The following is a 25090-nucleotide window of genomic DNA, read 5'->3' on the forward strand; positions in this document are numbered from 1 at the left end:
TATCACCTCACATCTGCCAGAATGGCTAAAATCAAAAACACAAGAAATAGCAGGTGTCAGCAAGGTTGTAAAGGAAAAGGAACCCTCGTGCACTGTTGGTGGGAATGTAAACTAATACAGCCACTGCGGAAAACAGTATGGAGGGTCCTCAAAAAGTTAAAAATAGAACCACTCTATGATCCACCAATTGCACTATTGGGTATTTACCTAAATAATACAAGAATACTAATTCAGAGGGATATGTGCACCTCTATGTTTAAAATGGCATTATTTACAATAGCCAAGGTATGGAAACAGCCTAAGTATACAAAGTAGTATAAGTATACAAAGAAGATGTGATATATAATACATATGTACATATATATGTGTATATACATGTATATATATATGTATATATGTACATATATATGTGTATATATATATGTATATATGTGTGTATATATATATGTACATATATATATATATTCAGCCATAAAAAAGAGTGAAATCTTGCCAGTTGCAATGACATAGATAGAGCTAGAGAGTATAATGCTAAGCAAAATACATCAGTCAGAGAAAGACAAACACCATATCATTTCATTCATATGTGGAATTTAAGAAACAAAACAAATGATCAAAGGAAAAAAGAGAGACACAAATCAAGAAACAGACCCTTAACCATAGAGAACAAACTATACCATAGGGGAAGTGGGCAGGCGGATGGGTTGAATAGGTGATGGGGATTAAAGAGGGTACTTGTTGTGATGAGCAGCGAGTGATGTATTGAAGTGCTGAATCACTGTATTGTACACCTGAAACTAATATAACTAATATGTTAACTGAAATTACAATAAAAACTTAAAAAGCCAGAAAAGATGTGGTAAACACACACACACACACACACACACACACACACACACACACACACCATGCTGACTTATCATTTGAGAAGTTTGGGAAAATACTTTACATGAATTTTCATTTAATCCTCATAAAAAGTTAATGGGACAAGAACCGTTACTAGTGTCATTTGTAGATAGAAAAACTAGGGTTTAAGGAAAGATATTATTTGTTCACATACACATAGTTAACTGATTGTCATCATTATAGTTTGAACTTAGGCATCCAATCCCAGAATTTACACCACTGCTATTCCATGATTTTTCACTTTTAGTCAATACATGCACTCTGTTCACTCTCAGTTCTTTGTGCCTCTTCTGCCCTTTGACTTGGAGAGTTATGTTCCCTTTTTTGCCTGAAAAACTATGATTAATACCCATTTAACTCAGACTGAAGCTTTGATTAATCAACCCAGTCTGGCTCTGTTGCCTTCCTATGAACCATTCTGTTAATATAGCACTTCATCATCTATATCCTTATCTGTTTCCCTACCAGACTATAAACAGTCACATCTCAAGTCCTTCTGTGTCCTAAATCTAGCAGAGTGCATGATATATAGCAGGTATGTGATAAATATCAGCTGAATGAATTAAAGTATAATAAGTCATGTTAGGGACTCCTGGGTGGCTCAGTAGGTTAAACGTCTGACTCTTGATTTCCGCTCAGGTCATGATCTCACAGTTCGTGAGATAAAGCCCTGCGTCTGGTTCTGCACTGACAGCATGGAGTCTGTTTGGGATTCTCTCTCTCCCTTCTCTCTTTCTCTCTCAAAATAAATAAACAAGCAAGCAAACAAACAAACATTAAAAAAAATCACATTAGCCTGGCAGTACCTAGGGTTTAGATGCTGTAAATGAATGAAGCCAGGGTCACTCCAGAAAATTATTTTTAGAATAATTTAGAATTATTCATAGAATCAGGCCATGGCTCTATTGAGCTCGACTGTTTTCATTCTAGGAGTGTCTTAAGAGAGATGGGATTGAAAACCCAACCCATTTCTTTTGAAGTTCAAAGACATTAATCATATGTGATATATTACTGTAGCCCTGATCAAGACCACATGATAGGAAAGGACAATGAAGGCCCCAGAAAAAAGGCAGTGTTGTCAGGGAAAGCGGAGTCTAGGCTGTTGATGTGGACTCAAAACCAGAGTTTGGAGAACCAGTGGGGAGTGGTGACAAGGGCTCACAGCACCTGTGATCTAGCCTCCCAGTGCCGTGGACACCCTGTGAGTGTGAAGTAGAAGGAACACATGGATGGAAGTAGTACTTTCACTTGTTCTTTTTTTTTTTTTTTCTAATGTTTATTCATTTTGGAGAGACGGGGGGTGGGGGGAGACAGTATGTGCATGTGAGTGGAGGAGGGGCAGAGAGAGAGAGAGAGAGGGAGACAGAGGATCTGAAGCAGGCTCTCACTGACAGCAATGAGCCCGATGTGGGGCTCAAACTCACGAACCATGAGATCATGACCTGATCTGAAGTCCAATGCTCAACCAACTGAGCTACCCAGGTATCCTCTTTCACTTGGTCTTAATGCAACAGGTGGAGTTCCATGGTGTTGACAGTCATTAACACTTTCCAAATAGGAAGCCTGGTTAGGTCCCCAACAATATAGACTAAAAATCTATGTATTACCAGGATTTCAGCAAATGGTAGTGCTGAGGCTCCCCTTTCAGCAGCAGTAGGGAAAGGACTGGTCTCAACATAAGTGGCATTTCCATGGCTAGCCATGACGTCTGTGTTCCACCACTGGGGACAAGGAGTGACCATACAGGAAGGCAAGACCAGCAGGGGAAGCTGTCCCGAGATTAGCAGACACTGTATCTGTGTATGAGTGTTGCATGCACTTTAGTTAGACCTTTCCTAGTTATTAGTTGAAGGCAAGGAATGAGAACTGATTCACAGACAGGTGTAAGCTATACTGGCAATCCTTAGGAGTGCTGACTCAGGGCAAGAGAAACATAGGCAGACTAGATTTCCCCTTCATTTGACATGTTTGGGTTTGGTGTCATAATTTAGTTGTTAAAGAAAATGTTTGGATCAGAGGTTGTTGAGGTCTGAAAACCTGGATAACAGAAATCTATAATAAAAGTGAATAAAACAGATCTTCAAAAATATGAAGCCTTACCCCAATCATGCTAAGGACAGTCACATGCAGTCATGAAAATTGAGACTGTACAGAAAACAGAGCAGGAACATGTTTTATTTGAGACAAGTTTTATTTGAAACACAAGCTTTATTTGAAACAAAAGCTTTATTTAAAAAGGGATTTATTTGAAAAAGTTTTATTTGATACAAAACTATTTGTAGGCATTCTGGAGCCTCTCATATACAGGCAAAAGAAATTAGATCATATATGCAATAGAGCAGAAGAAACACTTTATTTGGAAAGGAAAAAACACTGCTAAAACATCTAAAATGTTGGCATTGTATATGATTATGAGAAAAGGAAAACCCTTCTGATAAAGAGGGCATGTTCATGAAAGAAATTAATATGTAAATGACATAGATCATAGTCTGTGAAGACAACCTTGCCATATCTTACAAAATACACTCATTGGAATCTTACTGAAATTGTAGACAGGAGATTCAGTTTGTGTTCTGGATACACTGCCTTAAGATACGAAGCCTTGACATTACTACATCCCAGTCGGCATAAGCTCCTTCCAGATGGCGGGATATCTCAGTTCCTGCTTCATAGCTACGTCGGCCATGAAGTAAGCGCCAGTTATCAAAAGTAATCACATCACCTAGACAAAACATTTTTTCAATATGAATAATCATGTGTTTCAATGATTTGCAGAGCTAGAAAATATAAAATGCAAAATAACATGGATACTTTGTTCACATCAAGAAATAGTATGTTTCTTTTTTTCCTGTTGTTTTTGATGTTTGTTTTATTTGTTTCAAGTTTTTATTTAAATAAAAATGAAAAAGTTAACATATATCATAATATTGGTTTCAGGAATAGAATTTAGTGATTCATCACTTCCATATAATACCTGGTGCTCATCACAAGTGCCCTCCTTAATCTGCATCACCTACTTAACCTGGTGCCCCACCCACCTCCCCTCCAGCAACCCTCATTTTGTTCTCTCTAGTTGAGAGTCTGCTTCTCTCTTTCCCCCTATGTTCTTCTGTTTTGTTTCTTCAATTCCACATACAAGTGAAATCATATGGTATTTGTCTTTCTCTGACTGAAAATTGTACATTCATTTTTTCACCCAATCAGATCATTGAATGCAAACTGCTTTAGACCTTTTGACATTTATAGTCCAGGCTTCTGTAGACACTTTTATAATTTTTACCTAAAATATTATCTTTAAAAAATGTTTATTTATTTTGAGAGAGAGAGAGTGCACATGCACATGCACACATGACCGGGGGAGGGGCAGAGACAAAGAATCCCAAGCAGGGTCTGCACCGTCAGCACAGAGCCAGATGAGGGGCTCCATCAATCCCACGACCCTGAGATCATGAACCTGAGCCCAAATCAAGAGTCAGACACTCAACCGACTGAGCCACACAGATGCCCCTAAAATATTATCTTTGTGTAAAACTTTGAATTGCTCTTTGTGGTTGTTAGTTAGCTCTTACTTAGAAATATTTCTTTCCAAACCAATTTCACAATAAATTTCATATATTGGAAAAAAAAAGAAATATTTCTTTCCAGTTTAACAGCTTCAGATAATTATAAGGATAGTGACTTGGTCTGTCTTCTATGCTCCTAGTATTTTGTGTACATTATTTCTAAGCCTCATAAAAATACTGAAAAGGGTGTTAGTTCCATCTTTTCATTTGAGAAAACCGAGGCTCCAGGAAGTTGAGGGATTTGCCTAAAACTACACAGCCATTAAATGGTAGAGCTTCAATTCCAACTTCTATTTTTTGGTATTTTTCTCTCATGATATTTCCATTTTATATGTTACTGCTCTTAAAATCAACCTGTTGTGACTGCCTATCAGTGGATTTATAGAGGTTTCCAATATTACTTTATTATGCCAAAGATCAATTAAAAAGCTAATTATGATTAGAATCTTCCCCTCAGCCAAATCAACAGCAGAGAGAAATTCTGTTTTTTATGATAGGTATCAAAAGCCTCAAGTTTGAGATCACTTCACTGAGTCAAGGTGGTCCAGAACAAACACCATGCTCTCTATTCCTTTATTTCAAGTAGCTGGACTACTTCAAAAAAATTGTTTTAAAGTTTATTTATTTTTGAGAGACAGAGAGAGACAGATCATGAGCAGGGGAGGGGCAGAGAGAGAGGGAGACACAGAATCCGAAGCAGGCTCCAGGCTCTGAGCTGTCAGCACAGAGCTCTAACCCAGGAGCCGTGAGATCCTGACCTGAGCGGAAGTCAGATGCTTAACTGACCGAGCCACCCAGGTGTCTGTGGCTGGACTACTTCAAGTACACTTCATTTCAGGTAGCACTATCTCTGCCAGAGCAAATAAGCTAAATGAGTAAACATTAATCCTCTACTTTAGAGAGAATCATAGGGATAATTTTATTTGTTTTCCAGGATAGAAGAATTAAGACTCAGTTTGTATTGACGGGCTATCAGGATAGAAAACCTAAGTCATCAGTCTTGACATCAGAAGTGAAATTTCATTTGGTTTATAGCTTCTCTCTCATGTATTTATTCTTTAGGTTGGAGGTTATTAAATTTTGGTGTGATTAAAGATTACCTATGAGTCTGCTAGAAATGAATATTTTTAGGGGCGCCTGGGTGGCTCAGGCAGTTGAATGTCTGACTTCGGCCTAGGTCATGGTCTCGTGCTTCGTGAGTTTGAGCCCCACATCCAGCTTCCTGCTGTCAGCCTGTCAGTGCAAAGCCGGCTTGGGATCCTCTGTCCCCCTCTCTCTGCCCCTCCCCCACTTGCACTCTCCCAAAAATACATAAATATTTTGAAAAAGGAAAGAATATTTTTTAGTCTGAAGAGGCAATAGAGCAGTGGTTGGGGCCAGGAGTCTGCTATTTAATCCAGCTGGCTTCTCGCAAAGATTGTTATAAGTGTTCCACATGCCATATATGAGAGAAACTGCTCTAGATCTTGCTCTAAATGGTTAGGGTTGAAGAAAATCCCTGTGTTGAGTTTGAGAAAATGTGTTCACTGACCTGGATTCATCTTGAAAGTAACCTTGTATTCTTTACAGTTCATGAGGTCAACAAACTCCTTCAGAGCAGCATAAAAAGGCTGAACTCTTTCAACAGGTACATCAAATACAGTGTCTCTGGTTGCATTATTGAAGTTGATGCGGATCACTTGGTCTTTATCATCTAATCTATTTTTTAAAGAGAAAAAAGTTAAAATATATAAGCCATGAAGTATTTATTTACATTTCTGAGGGTCAATTTGTCTTGGGAGATGTGTCTGAAATACAGTATTAATGAATCCAGAAACATGTACAGAAGGTATTGAGGTTATCTGTGGTACAGTATAGTCATTTGCTGTTTATTCATTCAAGTTTTTTTCTTTTAATTTTAAATCCAGTATAGTTATACAGTGTTCTATTAATTTCAGGTGTATGATATAGTGATTCCACATTTCTGTACATAGTGCTCATCAAGATACATGTATTCTTTTTTTTTTTTTAAGTTTACTTATTCACTCTGAGAGAGAGAGAGAGAGAGGGAGAGAAAGAGAGAGGGAGAGTGTGCACAAGCAGGGGAGGGTCAGAGAGAGAGGGAGAGAGAATCCCATGCAGGCTCTGCACGTTAGTACAAAGCCCAATGTGGGACTTGAACTCATGAACTGTGAGATCATGACCTGATACAAAGTCAGGCACTTAACCAACTGAGCCACGCAGGTGCCTCAAAATATGTACGCTCTTAAACCCCCTCACTTATTTCACCCCTCCTCTGGTAATAGCAATTTGTTCTTTATAGCCAAGAGTCTGTTTCTTGGTTTGTCTTTCTTTTTTTTTTCCCTTTGTTTTGTTTCTTAAATTCTACATAGGAGTGAAATCAGATAGTATTTGTCTTTCTCTGACTTATTTTGCTTAGCATTGTGCTCTCTCTAGCTCTATCTATGTTGCAAATGGCAAGATAGCATTCTTTTTTATGGCTGAGAAATACTCCGTTATATATACACACATACATCACCTCTTTATCACACCTGGGCTGCTTCCATATTTTGGCTATTTTAAGTAATGCTGCAATAAACACTGGGATGCAGTGTATTAATGTTTTTGTATTTCTTTGGGTAAATATTCAGTAGTGGAATTACTGGATCATATGTTAGTTCTATTTTTAATTTTTTGAGGAAGCTCCACGGTGTTTTCCACAGTGGCTGCACCAGTTTGCATTCCCACCAACAGTGCATGAGGGTTCCCTTTTCTCCACAGCCTCACCAACACTTATTGTATCTTATGCTTTTGATTTTAGCCATTCTGACAGGTGTGACGTAACATCTCACTGTGGTTCTGGTTTGCATTTCCCTGAATATTAGTGATGTTGAGCATCTGTTTATTTTGGAGATCCATTTAGCAGGTGTTTTTTGAAATCTTACTACATAAGTGCCTGAATGTTTCAAATTAATTTAAAATAAATGTTACTGAAAGATTCCAGTTAAAAAAGTTGTTTTTTTTTATGTTTAGGAAAATGAATTCATTCTTCATTCTTTAAAATAGTAGCTTTTATGTATTAGAATATTTTTATGTTACAAGTTCATGGGTCAACCACTTTAAGGTTTTTAAGTATGATTTTATTGAAGCATGACTGGGAAGAAAAATCTATTTTCTAAAAGTTTGAAATGCACTGTTCTAATTCCATCCTTAGTTTATTTTTTTATTTTTTTAAAAAAATTTTTAATGTTTATTTATTTTTGAGACAGAGAGAGACAGAGCATGAACAGGGGAGGGGCAGAGAGAGGGAGACACAGAATCTGAAACAGGCTCCAGGCTCTGAGCTGTCAGCACAGAGCCCGACGCGGGGCTCGAACTCATGGACTGTGAGATCATGACCTGAGCCGAAGTTGGACGCTTAACCGACCAAGCCACGCAGGCGCCCCTCCATCCTTAGTTTATAGATAGGGAAACTAAGACACAGTGAAAAGAAGAATCTAGCCTAAGATATGTTCTTTGTATCTCTCTATACACTATTTATCTTAGTATATAGGCTTCTAGAAGACCAATACTCTAACTCATTTAGTGTTGTATTCTCAGTGAGCCTGGACATAATAGGCAGTTAATAAATACTCACTGCATAAGCTACTCTCTATATTTTTTCAGTGTCTTGGGACAGTACCAAGGTCTTTTTAGTATTTTGGAGATAGTATATTGTGATCACTCTATCCTTCCTTAGAATATGGATCATGATCATGACAATGTAAGATAATACTACTTTTGTTATAAGAATAGGTACCATTATTTCTGCATTTAAGCTATTCTGGTTAGAATTGGCACAACACAAGCATTGTCTAGACACAGAAGCAAAAGGAAGAGTTTTTGGTTTTTTTTTTAAGTTTTTTGGGAAGGTGAACTTTCAGCTAGTCCTAAAGCATTGACTAACTCTCTCATTTGTTTATATAGAAATAGGAAGGATGGATGAAAACTGAAGGTGGGCAAGGAAGGTGGCCAAGTATGGAGGGGTGTTCCTGGGCCAGCCCGGGAGGTGGTACTATGAGCCTATATGTGACTGGGACCCAGACCTGATGGGTCAAACCAAACAGACTAGCATGTGTGCCAGGGCTTGGTGACACTGCTTTGGGGTCTAGATCACACTTACCTGACCAATCACACAGAGTGAACTGTTAACAACAAATCAGGGTACAGGAGGAAAATGTGACTGCCTATAGTATCCAAATTGTAGCTCTCTGGGTCCCTGTGCTTTGTGACTCAGATTAATATTTAATCCTTTTAGCCAAAGGCAATTGTAATGGTAAACTCTAAGAATGGGTCATTAGCTTCAACTCTTTGCTTTTTGATAGTGATAGAAAACTACCTATTGGACCCACACTGGGGAAAAAAGTGAAAGAAAGGAATTGGTTTTCAGTAAGGCTCTTGGGCTCTTAAAACGAGAATTTACATATACTGATTAAAAAACAGGAGTGCTGGGTGGGTCAGTCAGTTGGGCATCCTACTACAGCTCAGGTCATGATCTCACAGTTCAGTTCATGAGATCGAGCCCCGCGTTGGGCTGTGTGCTGACAGCTCAGAGCCTGGAGCCTGCTTCGGAATCTGTGTCTCCCTCCCTCTCTGCCCCTCCCCCACTAATGTGCTCTCTCTGTCTCTCAAAAATGAATAAACATTAAAAAACTTTTTTTTAAATAAATAAATTAAAAAAAACCCAAATATGACTGAATAGGCAAGGAGAGACCTTCTTCTTTCCCCCATCCTCTCCACACAGGTAAAGAATATTCTGTGGCTTGCAGGTTGCAGCTTTATGAACAGAGAATCAAGGAAAAGGTCCATCAGCAGAAGACTGTAGACCTCCAGGTTTGAGTGGCACAAAGGGCAGTTCTTGACCTTTCAATTGCCCTGTTCAAGTTTACATTGCAGGTTTCAGACCCTTTCAAAGTTTCTGAGAACATTTTGTCTTTTATTCTTATCTTTGAGAATTGCCCCTGATCCTCTTTCCCTCCTCTCTCCCAGTTTTATTCTTGGTACATACAATGATAACACCCTTTGTACCATCCTCTCTGTCACTGACAAGGATGTCACAACTTTGAACCTTCTTGGACGTCTTCCACCCAAGCCAGTCTGGTGATCTGTTTCTTTTTCACTAACACTGTAGTTCCTTGATGGAAATGGTTGTGCTAGCAATGAGCTCTCCCTTTTAGAGTCCATGTGTGTATCCTCACCTATCAGTGAAAGGAATTTTGTGACCCATTAATTTAAGAAAAATCAGAACTGTATGCCCCATGGACCATTGTATTACACTTTCATTTCTTTATTTCACATATATAGATAATAATAATCAATATTGTCTCTTTCTCTCTGTCTCTTTTCATTCGCCTGGTGTTTACTCTGTCTAAAAAAAGACACAAATTCATTATTTAGCATTTTTAGCAATGACATGAGGGGAAACAGAAAGCAAACTTAATTATGAGTCTAGAGAAGACATTATTCTAACGATTGAACAATGTTAGAGGAGATGATTGGTTGACATCTTGAAGATCAACCTAAAATGTCACAGTAAGCAGGAAATTCTGCATGCTACCACAGAATGAAAGGGAGGTCCCAATTCAGGGTTACATGCTGAGGAAGTGTAAAAGGCCCCCATCGATGAGGAGTAACTGGCTATAGACTAGCGATATGTAAAAGGTAAACATTTAAACGTAAACCAGCATCATGGCGACTACAGATCAGCAAAAGCAAAATGTCATCAGTGATGCCAATAAAAGAGCCCAGTGAAAGGACTCAGAGAATCATCTCCTGCACTCAGAGGTGGTGCCATGAATACTCCTCATTAGTTGCAATAGTCGGTCTCATTGAGAGATGTGATAGTTGATAGGATTTTTTGAATTTGTTGTGGGCAAGTCATTGTGGTATTGCCCACCACATCACATTTTATTAGGATCTGCAAGAACAATTTATTTCTCACTTAGAACTATGTTGAATCTTGGGAATTGTTTATGTTCCCTCCTTACTTTGGTCTATAGAAACTCACAGCTGAAACTGAAATCTATCATGAGTAGATGTATTGGACTTTCTAGAATTTTGGCTAGCTAAAATTTATTCTGCCCTTTCCAGAGCCAGGCACTGTGATAAAGCAGTCTATCCATTGTCTCTATAATTCCCACTTCGATTATGTGTGGTAGGCATTAAAATTACTCCCTTTTTACCAGAAAAGAGACAGCTTAGCAAGTCTAAGTCACTAGAGCATGATCACCGCACTAACAAGCCAAGGAGTGGGAATGGTGTTCATGCGACTGAACTTGTAATCACTAGGATGCACTGGTGTAGCTTAATCTGATCCTTATGATTTTTTTCCTAGTTTATTTGTTTATTTGTTATTATACTGCCTTGCACCTAACTCTGCCAGCAGCCTCCGAGATGTTTTTTGTACTAGATAGAACATATACATCTCGAAAGAGTTAAAAATTTAACCGTGAGGAAAATTAAATTAATCCAAACACTCCATAGACAAAGTTCCTCAATTAATTGAAAACCCTATTTGTTTCACCTCCTGTTGTTAAAAATACATTTTTAAGTGGATTAATGTTATTCACTTGATGTTCCCAAGGGATATCCCCAAGACCTTGAAAATGGCCAAATTCTGGAATTTTACTATAAAAAACAACAAAGCCAAATTGCGATTCAGATGACATACACTCAACTAATGTCACTTACTTACTAAGGGTTATTTGTTCTTTTGTTTGTTTTGCCTCCATTCTCTAGCCTGCAATTATATTCACAACAAAACTGAAATCTGTTATGGGTTTTTAAGGCAATTTTTGAATAGTTAAAACCGACCTGTTAAAACTAAGACTCCAACAGTCATTTCTTCTCTTTCCCACTGTGATGACCAGACCACTCAGAGAATGTTATTCTGAACTACAATTTATTTTTGATGGCTGTCTTTCTCTGAAACCCTTCATCCAATCTGTCAGGAAAATATGCTGTTTCAACCTGCAAAATACATCCACAAGCAGACACTTCTCCACACTGCCACTACCACCATATGGTCACTCATGTTCAAGTTACCCTCACCTCCAGCCTGCTGTCCTGCAGCAGCTTCCTGACTGGTCTTCCTGTTCCTGCCTTTGCCCCTCTCCACTGTATTCAGCACAGCAGCCAGGGTGATCCATTCAAAATAAACATAAATTTATCTAAGTATACGTGTCTCTCTTCTGGTCAAAATCTTGCAGCAGCTCCCTATTTCACTAAGAGGGAAAGGCAATATGTTTTTAAACAATGGATAACAAGGCTCTACATGAGCTTAGCTCCCATCTGACCTCCTCTCTTAACATTGCTCCACGCGGGCCTCCTTGCTGTCCCTTGAACACATCAGATGTGTTCTTAAGGTCTTTAGGACATTTGCTCTAGCTGTTTCTGGAAACTGCTCCCCTTCTGAGCAAACTCCTTCACTCCTCTAAGTTTTTGCTCAACTATCACCTACTCAGTAAAGCTTTTCCTCACCACATACTAAATGCAAGTTCCATCATCCCTAAGTCTTTGGTTCTGCAGATTCCCCTTATTCTACCCTACTACACCTGTTTTCTTAAGTACTTAAAAAATGTTTTAATGATCATTGCAATTCACTCGTTTGTTTTCAAATCTCTAATTTTCTCTTCCCCCATTAGACTTGAAACTACATGAGGGCAGGAATCTTTGTTTTGTCCACGGATGTATCCCAACTACCAAGAAGAGTGGCTGCCTTTAATAAAAACTTGTTGGATGAATAAATGAAGGTCGCATGTTTATACAAGAGAGATGAGTTAGGATATTGGGGATTTGATTATTCAGTGACTTAATTGTCATATTATTTGTCTGTTTCTCCTAAAAGAAGAACACAGACTCAACTCTAAAATTGGAAACACCCCCAAATTCATGAACTGAGATTTGATTAAATAAATCCTTTCTTAGAAACACAAGGTAAGATAATTCTTGAATAAAAGGATAAATTTGTGGCCTTTGTAAGTAAATCCTTGGAAAAATTATGAGGAAATAATGTTAAATGAAAAAATAACAAAATCTTCTATATAGGGAAATATGATTTTGGTTGGCATTGATTTAGGCAGACATTTCTGGTTTTTTTTAATCAGCTCGTGAGGTTCAGGTGAGACTGACTCTGCTCCAGAGATGAACACGTAACCCAGAATGGCCAGTTGGAATTTTCTGATTTCCTGGCCATGGCAATCGCTTCAAGGATGGACTTAATTACAAATTGGGCAGTGGGTTGTCTAGTTTTGTTACAGCTATTGGGGAATGAGGACTTTCTGTGTGTGTGATTACCAGCTCTAAAAACAATGAAAGTGTAGGGCTTCTATTGACATCTTTGAAAATTAGGCCAACACAGAGGACGGCATAGCTATAAGATGAAGAAAAAAGAGATCAATATCAGATGATGTTGTTTAACATCAGATGATGATGGATTTACCTAATTTGAGTTATATTCTTTCCCTTCTGGCTGAAAGGATTTTGACTAGTACAATCCTAACTGATTATAATTCTGTAGAACTTGTATTTAAAATAAAAAAATCAAGTGTAGGGGCGCCTGTGTGGCTCAGTCAGTTAAGCATCTGACTTGGTTTCAGCTCAGGTCATGGTCTCACATTTCATGCATTTGAGCCCCGCATCAGACTCTGTGTTGACAGTGCAGAGCCTGCTTGGGATTCTCTTTCTCAATCTCTCTCTCTCTCTGCCCCTCCCCCACTTGCTCTCTCTCAAAATGAATAAATGTAAAAAAGTTTTTAAAAATCAAGTGTATATAGTCTTAGTTATTTCTCTTATATAATTAGCAAGAGATTTCATGGAATTTGATCAAGATTTTTTTATGATGAGAATATTCTTTTTTCTTCTTTTTCCCTCTAAAATTGGATTAAACTGTTAATAAAAAGTAAAGCTCTGGAGTTAATCAAAGCTCTTCTGTTTAAGCTTTACATTTAGGTTAATGAAGTTTTTGCAGTCAGCTGTTTAACTGCTATGAGAAATGTATAAATAGTACTTACTCTATAATCTTGTGTTTGGATTGTACAGAGAAATCACAGTAATCCACTCCAATGTCTGTAAAGTCCACGAAAGTGGAAGACAAAATCTGGAATGCTCGAGGATTTTTTTCCTTGAGCTTTCGGCATACATTAAACCCATCTACAATTTCTGAATCACCCCCCGTGACTGTTTGTTTTATGCAGTGCAGAAGCTGAACCTGTGAAAAGAAATAGAGAAATGTCTTTTAAAATGATAAACACACTTTTTGACACTGTTAAAGATTCAGACAGATACGAATAAAGTCAACAAAACTTTTAAATCTCTTTTGTGTCAGCAGGCAAAGGGATTGGAGAGAAAAAGTTGCTTTTAATCAACACCCTATAGTTCAAACATTGTTTCAGCTTGAGACATGAACACAGGCATAATAATTTTCGTTTGTAAACAAAAGGCACAGATCATAATGGCTACAGGGAGTGAACACTTCATATTGGAATATTTATGTACGTCATATTGGCTTTACAGAGGTGGTGGGATTTAAACTGGGAAAAGGAGGCTGGATAAGATTTTGGACAGTTAGAGGGGCGCCTGGGTGGCTCAGTCGGTTGGGCTCCTGACTTCCGCTCAGGTCAGGATCTCACAGTTTGTGGGTTCAAGCCCCATGTTGGGCTCTATGCTGACAGCTCAGAGCCTGGAGCTTGCTTCAGACTGTTTCTCCCTCTCTCTCTGCTCCTCCCCTGCTTGCGCTCTGTCTCTCTCTCTCTCAAAAATAAAATAAACATTAAAGAAAATTTTGAAAAGATTTTGGATAGCTAGAGCAGAATGGAGAAAGCAAATCACATGCAGTGATCATGATATGAAAAAATGCACGCTGAACGGGACATCAAAATGTTTGCCTGCAATAGGGGGTCATGACTGAAAAGAATGTCACGACTGAAAAGAATAGACCCAGTTGAAAAGGTAACCGAAGCCCTCATCATGGCATCTTGAATGTCAGATGAAGAATATTGGGCTTTCTCTTGGGTACAGAGGGGAATGGTTAAAGGCTTGTGAATATGGATGTAAGGTAGCCAAGACTGAGTTGAAGAATATTAGTCTGGGGGTGCACATAGGATAAATTTTTTAAAGGGGGGAGTTAGTGAGAAAGTAACTCCTTAAGAATTTAATGAGACAGTTCAGGTATAAGGATACAAAGGGAATGGAGGTTAGGTGGGGCTATGAGAATGAATAACCCCAAGAAACACTGGGAATAAGAAAACAAAACGATAGTTATTTTTACTAAGATTTAGGGAGAAATGTTTGACATTATTTATTTTGAAAAGCAAAAAATAGTAAAATTTTAAAATATCATTTTTTGAATGAAGTTTATATGACTCCTTTTGGTAAGTTAGCATGTGTGAGTGATTTTGAATACCTAATTTAGACTCAGCTTTTCTGCTAAAAGAAACGAACACTATTTAGCTGTGAAAACTTCATTCTAATTTAAATAAAAGTAAAAATCAAGTCCGACAGTTCTTGTAGAAAGAAAGAGGCAAATATGATCAAACATCAAGACCAGGAAAAGCATGAGTGGGAAAAATATCCATTTGGCTTGGTTATTTCCATAGATGGTCTAGAACGGGGCTATCCATTCAAACTTTCTGCAGTGATGGAAATATTCTTTCTGCACTGCCCAATACAGTAGACTCCAGTCCCACATGGCTGTTGTGCACTTGAAATGTGATCAGTGTGACTGAGGAAACTGCATTTTAAATTTTATTTCATCTTAATTTAAATTAAAATTTAAATGATCACATATGGCTGGTGACTATTGTATGGGATAGTGCAGATCCAGAACACAAATCCTGCTTTCTTTCCCCAAAAGGCACAGATCTTCTCACTATTTTAAATCTTATACATACTTGTTCTCAAATTATAGTTGTACGTTTATCAATTCCTTACAACAGTCCTTAGAATTTGATACTTTCATCTCCATTTTATGGTTGAAGAAACTGACACCCAGAAGTGAAAAAGCTGGGCAGCTAGTAAGAACGTAGCTACTACCTGGTAACACTGACATTCAAACCTTGATCTATTTGCTTCAAAATCTTCATAAAGCAAGTCCTTTCCTATAAAAGGGGAAATCCCTTTACAGGACTCTTAATAATTCAGTATTGTGTGGTGTGTGTATGTATGTGCTTTGTAAACTTAAATTCCCATTTCAGGTTGACAATGCCCTTTTTTCTGATGTTAGGGGAGCACTAGTCTAAATTAATAATGGTTCTGCCTTTAAATTGATGCCAATTTGTAGGCTTGAAAAAGTATGTACATAAGCTGACCAAGTCATCTTAGAAAACCATTTCATCACCAGGCTATGAAGGGTCAAGCAGCATGATTAACGAGGGAGAAATGAAGACACCAACCTCAAGTCTACCAAACTCTAAAAAGGCAAAATAATGACAGACCTCTCTCTTTGAGAGAATCAGTGTTCTTTCAATCCTCTTAGATTTTGCCATAATGAAGTCACAGAATATTTCAAATATAAATCTTTAAAACAGATCAACCGATGTCTTTTACATAGATGCAATCTTAAGAAAGAAAAAAGATGACTGATGCTGCCAGACAATACTTCCATGGCTAATTCAAAAGGTAAATAGGTGCCTGATGTGTATAAAATCCAATTTTATTTCATGTAAGTCACTCAGGACCAAAAACATTTTCTTTCTAAATGTTACTTTATGGCAGCATGTGACTTTTGGCCAAAGACAGTGAGCAAAGGAACATCCGTTTCATTAAAGATGTGTCTCCTTATCTCTGCCCCACATGATCCAAATTGATGAAACTCCACTTTCAACAGGTAACTTACTATTCAGATCATTTCATCTGCACTGAAAAGAAAAGCGACTTATTCTATATGTCATAAAAAACCTCAAACTTTAGTACAGAGACCCCTGAATGATTCAAAATGGAAACTTGAACAATAGCACAAACAGGTGCCTACAATCTAATTGTTCCCGTACTACAATCTAGACATTTTAGGAATCATCTTTCATTTGAAAATCTTCTGTCAGGTCTTTTATCCTTGGATGTTTCACTTGCTGACAGAGACAGGTACAACTCTGCGGTGTTTCTCTGCCTCTTTATAGCATATCTATGAAGTCTCTGTTACATGAAAGGTGCTGGGTTAATCTCAAGATACAGAAAAGTGTAAGATTCAGTTCCTGTATTTGACGAGTTTTTAATGTATGACAAAGCCTATGCTCATCACATTATACCAATTATGGTAATTAGAAAGTCCAACTCAAGACCAGCATGGTGTGTTGAAAAACTATACAGAGGCCTGGATTAAGTTTCAAGTGTTCTATTAGTCAGATGTCACCCTGTGAAAGCATTTAACCTTGCTGTGTGTCATTTCACCCTCATTTCATTATTCCAACATAAAAAGGCATAATCGTCTCCCTTACAGAATGTTAGGAGGGATCAAAATAATATAAGTAAAAATACTTTGAAAAAGTATAAAATGCTATGAAAATGTCAAGCATTATATTATACTTCAAGAATATTTGTAAATCACTTAAAAATGTGATTATGTAATGACTTTCCTTAGGCTTTCAATTGTAACCCAGCAATAAAACCTGAACTCATAAAAACTAGCAGATAATTTAAAAATTAAAATAGAATCTTTAGTTTTCTAGTGTAATCTTTTTTATTGCATCCAACTTCTCCAACCTGTCTTTGGTTGATGAACTGAGCTGATTAGTTTGGCTTTTAATCCCAAGTTTTAGCCAATCTCTGGGAAACATTTAGAACAAATCACATTGTGTGTCTTCACTGGCCCCTCATCTCCACCCAAAAGGTGACTATAGGACTCCTGTCACTGTCATCATTTTGTCCAAAAAAATCATGTGGTGTTCTACAGTCAACAAAATAATTTAAAACATGTGAAATTAAATACTAAAACTAGCTTAGTTAACACTGGCGAGGAAAATGGGTTAACTAGGGCACGGAGAAAACTTGTTCAGTTAACATGATGAAGAAAAACAGATTAATTTTGATTTTGGCCCATTTTGCCTTCACTGGCTAGAGAATTGCTCAAAATGTCCAGTTCTGCTTACCTTTGAAGATACAGATTTCTGTGTGGAGATTTCATTTAATCTCATTTAGCTATAAAAATAGGAACAAGATATCTTTCAAAGGTATCGTTCTGGCCATTTATTTCTTGGTTTAACAAAATGATGCTTTTGTAAATATGTTGCTGGTTTAGTAGAATGGCAATTTTGTAAAAACGCAGTGGCAGAGCATCCTTCCAGAAATTGTCCTGGAGGGTTTGTGGCTCCATGCTAAGCATCTCCCTCCTTGAGGAGCAATCCGATACATGGGAGAGTAGATGGTTTCCAAATACAGTAAAACCTTGGTTTGCGAGCATAATTCATTCCAGAAACATGCTTGTAATCCAACGCACTTGTATATCAAAGCGAATTTTAAGAACCATTGGCTCACTTGTGGTCATGTGACATTTGGCATCACGTACTACTCATATTGCAAGACATGCTTGTTTATCAAGTTAAAATTTATTAGAAATCTTTGCTCATCTTGCAGAACAGTTGCAGAACAAGTTACTTGCGATCCAAGGTTTTACTGTACAGCCATGGTTATTCTGCTCCTTGCATTCCCACCCCTTTGTAGTGAGTATTTGCAGCTCATAAAAGGTGGGGTTTACTTCCTCACCTTTTGAAGGTAGGCTAAACTTATGATTTCTTTAGATTAATAAAACATGGCAGAGGTGACATTGCACTGATGACTAATGTAGATCTCAAGAGGCCTTCATGTTTTGGCTTGCTCTCTGAAAATTTGCATAAGCCTGGGCTAGCCTGCTGGTGGATAGCAGATTAAGTAGAGCAGAGGCCAGACACCTTAGGTTTTCCACACAGGTCAACCAGTTCTTAGCCAGCCCAACAGCAGAACTGTCCAGCTGGACATAGCCTGAATTATAAAAACATGTGCTAAGTAAATGGCTATTCTTTTAAGCCATTAAATTATGAAGTGGTTTTTATGCAGCAATCGTTAACTGATACAAATGATGGCCATGTGACTTTATGGGAAAACCCTCAATTTTATTCCCTGGTTTTATTTTCTCTTTTAAGTCTCTTGGGAACAGTAAATATGCAAAAAGACCTCAAGATGCACTGCTATCATAAAATTTGTCTAGGCAAAGCAAAATGTGCCAATAATTATTTCCAGAAAGAAACAAAGAAATTTTTTTTAAATACATGAAAATCTTCTCTCCCTTGGGAATGTTAGGCTATTCAAGATTTAGGTATAGACATTTTGTTTCGATTGTGCTTGAAGATCTACATAAGATAGATTAGTTAGTGAAATATATGGACTTGTGGACTCAAAATATAGAAGGATATTGGTCCTTGGCCTGCCTTGTGGAAAATATGTTGAGGCTCACCTTACCCCAGGTGGATGATGGAGGGCTGGATAATCAGTGTGAAAGCTTAGCTTCCCGGTTGTGTAAGCCACATTGTTTGCGTCAATTTTGTCTTGCACTTGCCAAGTATGTCTGTAAAATACAAGAAACATATGTTTAAGCAGGCTGTCACCAAGCCAGAGGAAATGTGTTAGAATGAACTGGATACATAGGGGAAATGGAAACTTTTCATTTTATGAAATAATTACCATAATGATGTGAGCCAGGAAGAGAGCTCGACCTTTCCTTGTCCAAAGTAACCATTTCAGAATATGCATCTCCTCCCTTCTTTTCCCTTCTCCGAAGAAAAATACATTTACACATTAGTCTGTCCCACAGAGTTTATTGTAGGTTATGTTTTTTAATAGCTAAATGCATTTAAAAAGCATTTATTAAAGTGAAATTCACAGAACATAAAATGAACCATTTTATGTGGTTTTTTTTAAGTTTATTTTGAGAGATTGAGTGAGCAGGGGAGGGGGCAGAGAGAGATGGAGAGAGAGAATGTCCGTGCTGTCATCACAGAGCCTGGAGTGGGGCTTAATACCATGAACTGTGAGATCATGACCTGAGCTGAAATCAAGAGTCAGATCCTCAACTGAGTCATGCAGCTACCCCAAAATAAACTATTAAAGTGGACAATTCAGTGGCCCTTAGGACATTTCACAATATTGGTAACCCTTACTTGTGTTTATCTAGTTTCAAAACATTTCCATAACTCCACATTGAAACCTCTTACCCGTTACAAATTTTCTTTCCATTCTGTCCTTCTCTCAGTCACTGGCAAACACCATATCATAAATCTATCTTTAAGTTTTTGGGGAGCTGCCAAACTATTTTCCATAGTGGTTGGACCACTTTACTTTCCCACTAGCAGTATGTGAGGGTTGCAATTTCTTCACATCCTCATCAACACTTGTCATTTTCTAGTTTTTGTTGTTGTTCTTGCTGCTTCTGTTGTTATTTTTAACCATCTCAGTGGGTGTAAAGTAGTATTTCATAGTTTTGATGTGTATTTTCTAATGGTTAATGATGTTGAGCATCTTTTCATGTGCTTGTTGGCTGTTTGTATATTTACTTTGGAGAAATGCTTGTTCAAGTCCTTTGCCCATTTTTAAATTGAGTGTTGTGTTTTGTTTTTGTTTTTTTTTTAAATTTGTACGAGTACTTTATATAGCCTGGATACTAGAGACCCTTAACAGACATGATTTACAACTATTTTTACCCCTTCTATAGATTGTCTTTTTATTTTCTTAGAAATGATATTTGATGCTCAAAAGTTTTAAATTTTGATGAAGACCAATTCATCTATTTTTGTTGTTGTGTTTTTGGTGTTGTTTCTAAGAATCCATTTCCCAATCCAAGGTCATGAAGATTTATCCTAAGTTTTCTTCAATGAATTTTATGGTTTTATATCTAGGTCCTTGATCTCTTTGAGTTAATTTTTGTATGATGTGTGAGGAAAGGGGCCAACTTCATTCTTCTGCATGTGCATATACTGTTGTCTCAGCACCATTTTTTGAAGGGACTGTTCTTTCCTCATTAAAAGGGTTCAGCATCTTTGTTAAAAATCAATTAACCATGGATGTGTGGGCTTACTTCTGGACTCTCAGTTCTGTTCCATTAGTCTATATGTCTATTCTTATTTCAGCACCACAATATTTTGATTACTGTAGGTTTGTAGTAAGTTTTGTTTGTTTGTTTGTTTTTTATTGTTTTTTTTTTGATTGGTAGTAAGTTTTGAAATCAGGAAGTATGAATCCTCCAACTTTGTTCTTGTTTTTTTAGGATTGTTTTGGCTATTCAGAGCCCCTTGCAATTTCATATGAATTTGAACATTGCTTTTCCATTTCTACAAGAAGGCTACTGGAATTTTGGTAAGCATTACACTGAATCTGTAGATTACCTTGGTAATAATCACATCTTAATATTTTGTCTTCCAATCCATGAATGTGGGATGTCTTTCAGTTTATTAGGTCTTTTTAAATTTCCTTCAGTGTTTTGTAGCTTTCATTTTACAAGTCTTCCACCTCCTTGGTTAAAATGATTCCTAGGTATTTTATTCTGGATGTTATTGTAAATGAAATTTTTTTTTTAATTTCTTTCTCAGATTGTTCACTGCTAGTGTATGTAAACACAACTGATTTCTGTGTATTGGTCTTATATTCTGAAACCTTGCTGAATTCATTAAATACCTCTAATAGCTTTGTGTGTGTGTGTGTGTGTGTATGTGTGTGCACATATGCATGCATATTCTATGGGGTTTTCTATATATCGGATCATGCTATCTGTGAAGAGAGATAAATATACTTATTCCTTTCTCATTTGTATACCTTTATTTCTATTTCTTGCCTAACTGTCCTGCCCCAAACTTCCAGTACAATATTGAATAGCAGTGGTGAAAAACAGCACTCTTCTCTTGTTCCTGATCTACAGGGAACATAATTAATTTTTATTTTATTTTATTTTATTTAATAAATTTTTAATTACACTCGGATAACTATTACTCAGATCAGGAAATATAACTTTAAGCTTATATGTCCTATCCCAACCAGAATCTCTCCTCTCTCTTCTTCAAAGTAACTACATCCATAACTTCTGTATTTATCATTTCTTTACATTTCTGTATATTTTTACCCTTGCATATGCACCCTCAGACACTATGTTTAATATTTCCCATTAACAACAATTGTTAAGTCTTTCAAGTCTCTTAATCAGGTTTCCCCTCCAGCCTGTTCTTAAAATTTATTGTTTGAAGAACTTGGGAACTTGACCTATAGAGTTCCTCACAATCTTGTCTTTGCTGATTGCATATCATGGTGTAGTTCAACATGTTTCCCTGTCCTCTGTGTTTCTAGAAAATTGGCAATTAAGTGCAGAGGCTTGGGCAAACTCTACTTTCTCTCTTTTGCAAAACTACAGATGACATTGTGCTCTTTTATTCCAAGGTACAGAATTTTGAGATGTCTTTCTTTTTGTGATGTTTGTACACACTTATGCTCAGTAGCTAGATCCACTAAAGTTATTGGGGGTCTCAAATAGTGAAATACCAAATTAATAATTTCTTTTTTATTTATCAGTTGGAATACTCTTAAAAAGATCTATCTACTTTCCTTCATCTAGTATTTGGTTACTCTATGTAATAGCTTACTTAGCGATAATGAGATAAATACTTGATTCCTTCACTTTATTTACCATTTTATAATGTGATGGATTAGTTTTCTCTCACTCCAAGATGAATAATTAGTTTTTTTTGAAAATAATACTATTGTTGAAAATATATTAAAACTAGATAGAGGTAATGGCTTCACAACATTGTCAATGTACTAAATGACACAGGACTGTGTCAATTAACTTTAAAATTGTTAATTTTATGTTATGTCAATTTTACCTCCAGTACAAAAAAAAATAGCTTGGCTTAAAAGTTAAAAAGAAAGTTAGTAAAAGAACTAAGGATTACTTGCAACTCTGTGGCCAGAAAATAAACCAATATTCAGATTTTGTAAGGCTTTTCCTTTGGAAGATTGAGGCCATGTGTAATTAGAAGCAAGCTGTATTTTAAAATAAGCCAAAGCTGGTGTGAAAATTGTGTCACTATATATGCACATCATTTTATTGCTGTTATAATGTCTATTTACTAATTTATGTTCACATTTATCAAATCATTTTTCAATAAATATATGTTGAACAACTACTCTATTCCAGGCATAGTTTTAGCATTAGAGATATAGCAGGAAACAGGGAGTAAGAGAGACAAATAAACAAGTAATTACCAAATGCAGTAACAGAGATGAGTGCTATGAAGAAAATAAAGCAAGGTAAAGAGGTTAGGATATTGGGGGCCAGGAGAATATCATGGCAGGGATAATGCTTTGGGGGGTGCTCCAGAAGACCTAGAAGAAAAGAAGAAATGTGAATTTCTGGGAGATGTGTTTTAGAAAGAGGAATCTGAAGTGAAAGGTAGGATTTCTTCCCCAAGTTCTGGGATTGAGGATGAAACTAGCTATTTGGCTCCATGTTGTTTTTTTTTTTAAATTTTTTCCATTAAAATTTAAAATGGAAAGGCTGGTAAATCTTTCAGCAAAGTTTAAAGTACCATCTATATGTGGCCATAAGCTGGAAAGAGACCCAGTGAAAGAAGAGGAGTATATATAGCCTGCTGCAATTCATTTCAAATATGAGTCAGACAATCCATTATACTGTAGTGACTACAGCCAGGAAATACATGTTCTCTATGAATTCATGTCACTCTATGACCCATACCTAATATAGATTCTGGCTCTTGTCACCATCAGCATTCCAAGAATAATCAACATGTAGTAAAGGACTTAAGGATGCTAAAAAAGGAGTTTTATCAAATTGTAGAATATATAATATCTTCTAAGAAGATGATGCTTTTGATATTGTGAGTAGGAAATGACTATATTTAGATTTTCTTTTCAAGAGTGTTGATGGTTTTGCATTGATTCACCTACATTCCCTTTTCTGTTTTCTCCTATGATCAGGGGTAAACTAACTGAAATTCATGCAGCCAAGAGCTGGCTGAGATTCAAGGTGAACGCATTAGCCAGGGAACAGATCTTTTCTTTGTTTGACATTAACTGGCTGTAGAACAGGGATGGGGCCTGTGACTTGGCATCATCAAAGCAGTTCTCCAGCCTTCTGTGCTAACTGGCAGAGGATGATAAACATTTTTCGTCTTAAAGTGTCTTAGGCACGGTATGGGATGTGTAGCCTAAAAGTCTATAGGCGCACGTAATGATAAATCCCAGGAAAGGAGCTTGCCAATTCCAATCATAAAACATTCTCATAATAGTTATAGCATAAGTCTGGAAAAATCCTAGAAATGTCATTTGGTCTACCTTTCTACCTCTGTATAGAAATGAATCAGGCCAAGAAGGCTGCTGCTGATTGTTTATGATCCTAAGTTTTCACATATCCTTCTCAAATCCAAAGGAAAACACAGCAGAAATAAATGCAAATGTGACCCATTGGCCTGTGGAGAAACTGTTTTAAAAGCTCACTTGTGGGACCTTAGTGAGATGAGGGTGTATTTACATGCATCTTTCATTAGAAATAGATTCCAGTGTTCTTCCAAGTAAAACAACTCGAGCAGATTATCAGGAACCATCATGACTGAGGCAGAGATGAAGCACCAGGTTTCTCTAAAACTAGAGGTAGGCTCAGCATAGCATCTTAATCCATTGATATAGACTTGCCTGGTGTTGTGCAAGGACAGGTCATTGAAACTGTGCACACAATCCTGCTTTTGCCAGAGATGCTATTTTAAACAAATCTACGTATTTCCACTGAGCTACTTGTGTCATTCTCAGAATTGGACAAACCAAACACAGACTCTTAACTACAGAGAACAAACTGGGGGTTACCAGTGGGGGAGGGTGAAAGAGGTGAAGGGGATTAAGAACACAGTTATCAGGATGAGCACAGAGTGATGTATAGAACTGTTGAATCACTATATTGTACACCTGAAACTCATATAGCACTGCATGTTAACTATACTGGAATTTAGTTCCAGATAAAAGAAATTTCTTTTATATTTTCCATTTAAGGATTTTGTCAAAAGCTTCTGAACATTAAAATTGTGACTTTTCGAGACTATTTTGTGGGCTTGGTTTGAATACTAATTCACTAGATCCATCCAAGTTAGATGGCCAGTCATAGATATTCATGATATTTCATCATGTTTTATGACAAATTTGAATCTTTTTGTGTGTATAGAATGCTTACATATTGTTTTTGCTAGATTTGTTCTTTATAGCATTGGCGACAGATTTTATAATCTTTTGGTTCGTGGCACACTCTTGGAATATCATGCTGGATTTATTAGTAATCTTTTTCTTTTTTAAAGTTCTACTTATATGAAAAGATGCTCTACCAGTGCGACCTGGACTTATTATCACCAAGAGCTACAATCTCTAGTCTCAACCCACTGCAAGCTGGTCTCCTCAGGCAATAGAAGAATGCCTTCTTTTGATTATTATTACTTGTCCTGTTGGATCTAAAACATAATGCTCATATATGTTAATTTTTTTACATTTTTTAAATGTTTATTTTTGAGAGAGAGAGACAGAGACAGAGACAGAGCATGAGCAGGGAAGGGGCAGAGAGAGAGGGAGACACAGAATCCAAAGCAGGCTCCATG

The 25090-nt window shown here is 37.0% G+C and overlaps 1 protein-coding gene across 2 annotated transcripts in view; it reads right to left on the minus strand.

Annotated features, from left to right (window-relative positions):
• Nucleotides 1–3078: 3078 nt before the first annotated feature.
• The window catches only part of BBOX1 (gamma-butyrobetaine hydroxylase 1), a 58254-nt gene continuing 36242 nt past the window's right edge, over nucleotides 3079–25090 (minus strand). For both annotated transcript variants that reach the window (XM_027072966.2, XM_015066888.3), the window contains 4 exons: nucleotides 18915–19020; nucleotides 13499–13695; nucleotides 6001–6167; nucleotides 3079–3628 (listed from right to left, as the gene is read on the minus strand). In XM_027072966.2, the coding sequence (XP_026928767.1) occupies nucleotides 3468–3628; nucleotides 6001–6167; nucleotides 13499–13695; nucleotides 18915–19020 (631 nt within the window). In that variant the 3' untranslated portion in view covers nucleotides 3079–3467. The remainder of the gene's footprint in view (nucleotides 3629–6000; nucleotides 6168–13498; nucleotides 13696–18914; nucleotides 19021–25090) is intronic.

The sequence above is a fragment of the Acinonyx jubatus genome, chromosome D1, assembly GCF_027475565.1.
Source record: "Acinonyx jubatus isolate Ajub_Pintada_27869175 chromosome D1, VMU_Ajub_asm_v1.0, whole genome shotgun sequence".
NCBI classification, from domain to species: domain Eukaryota; kingdom Metazoa; phylum Chordata; class Mammalia; order Carnivora; family Felidae; genus Acinonyx; species Acinonyx jubatus.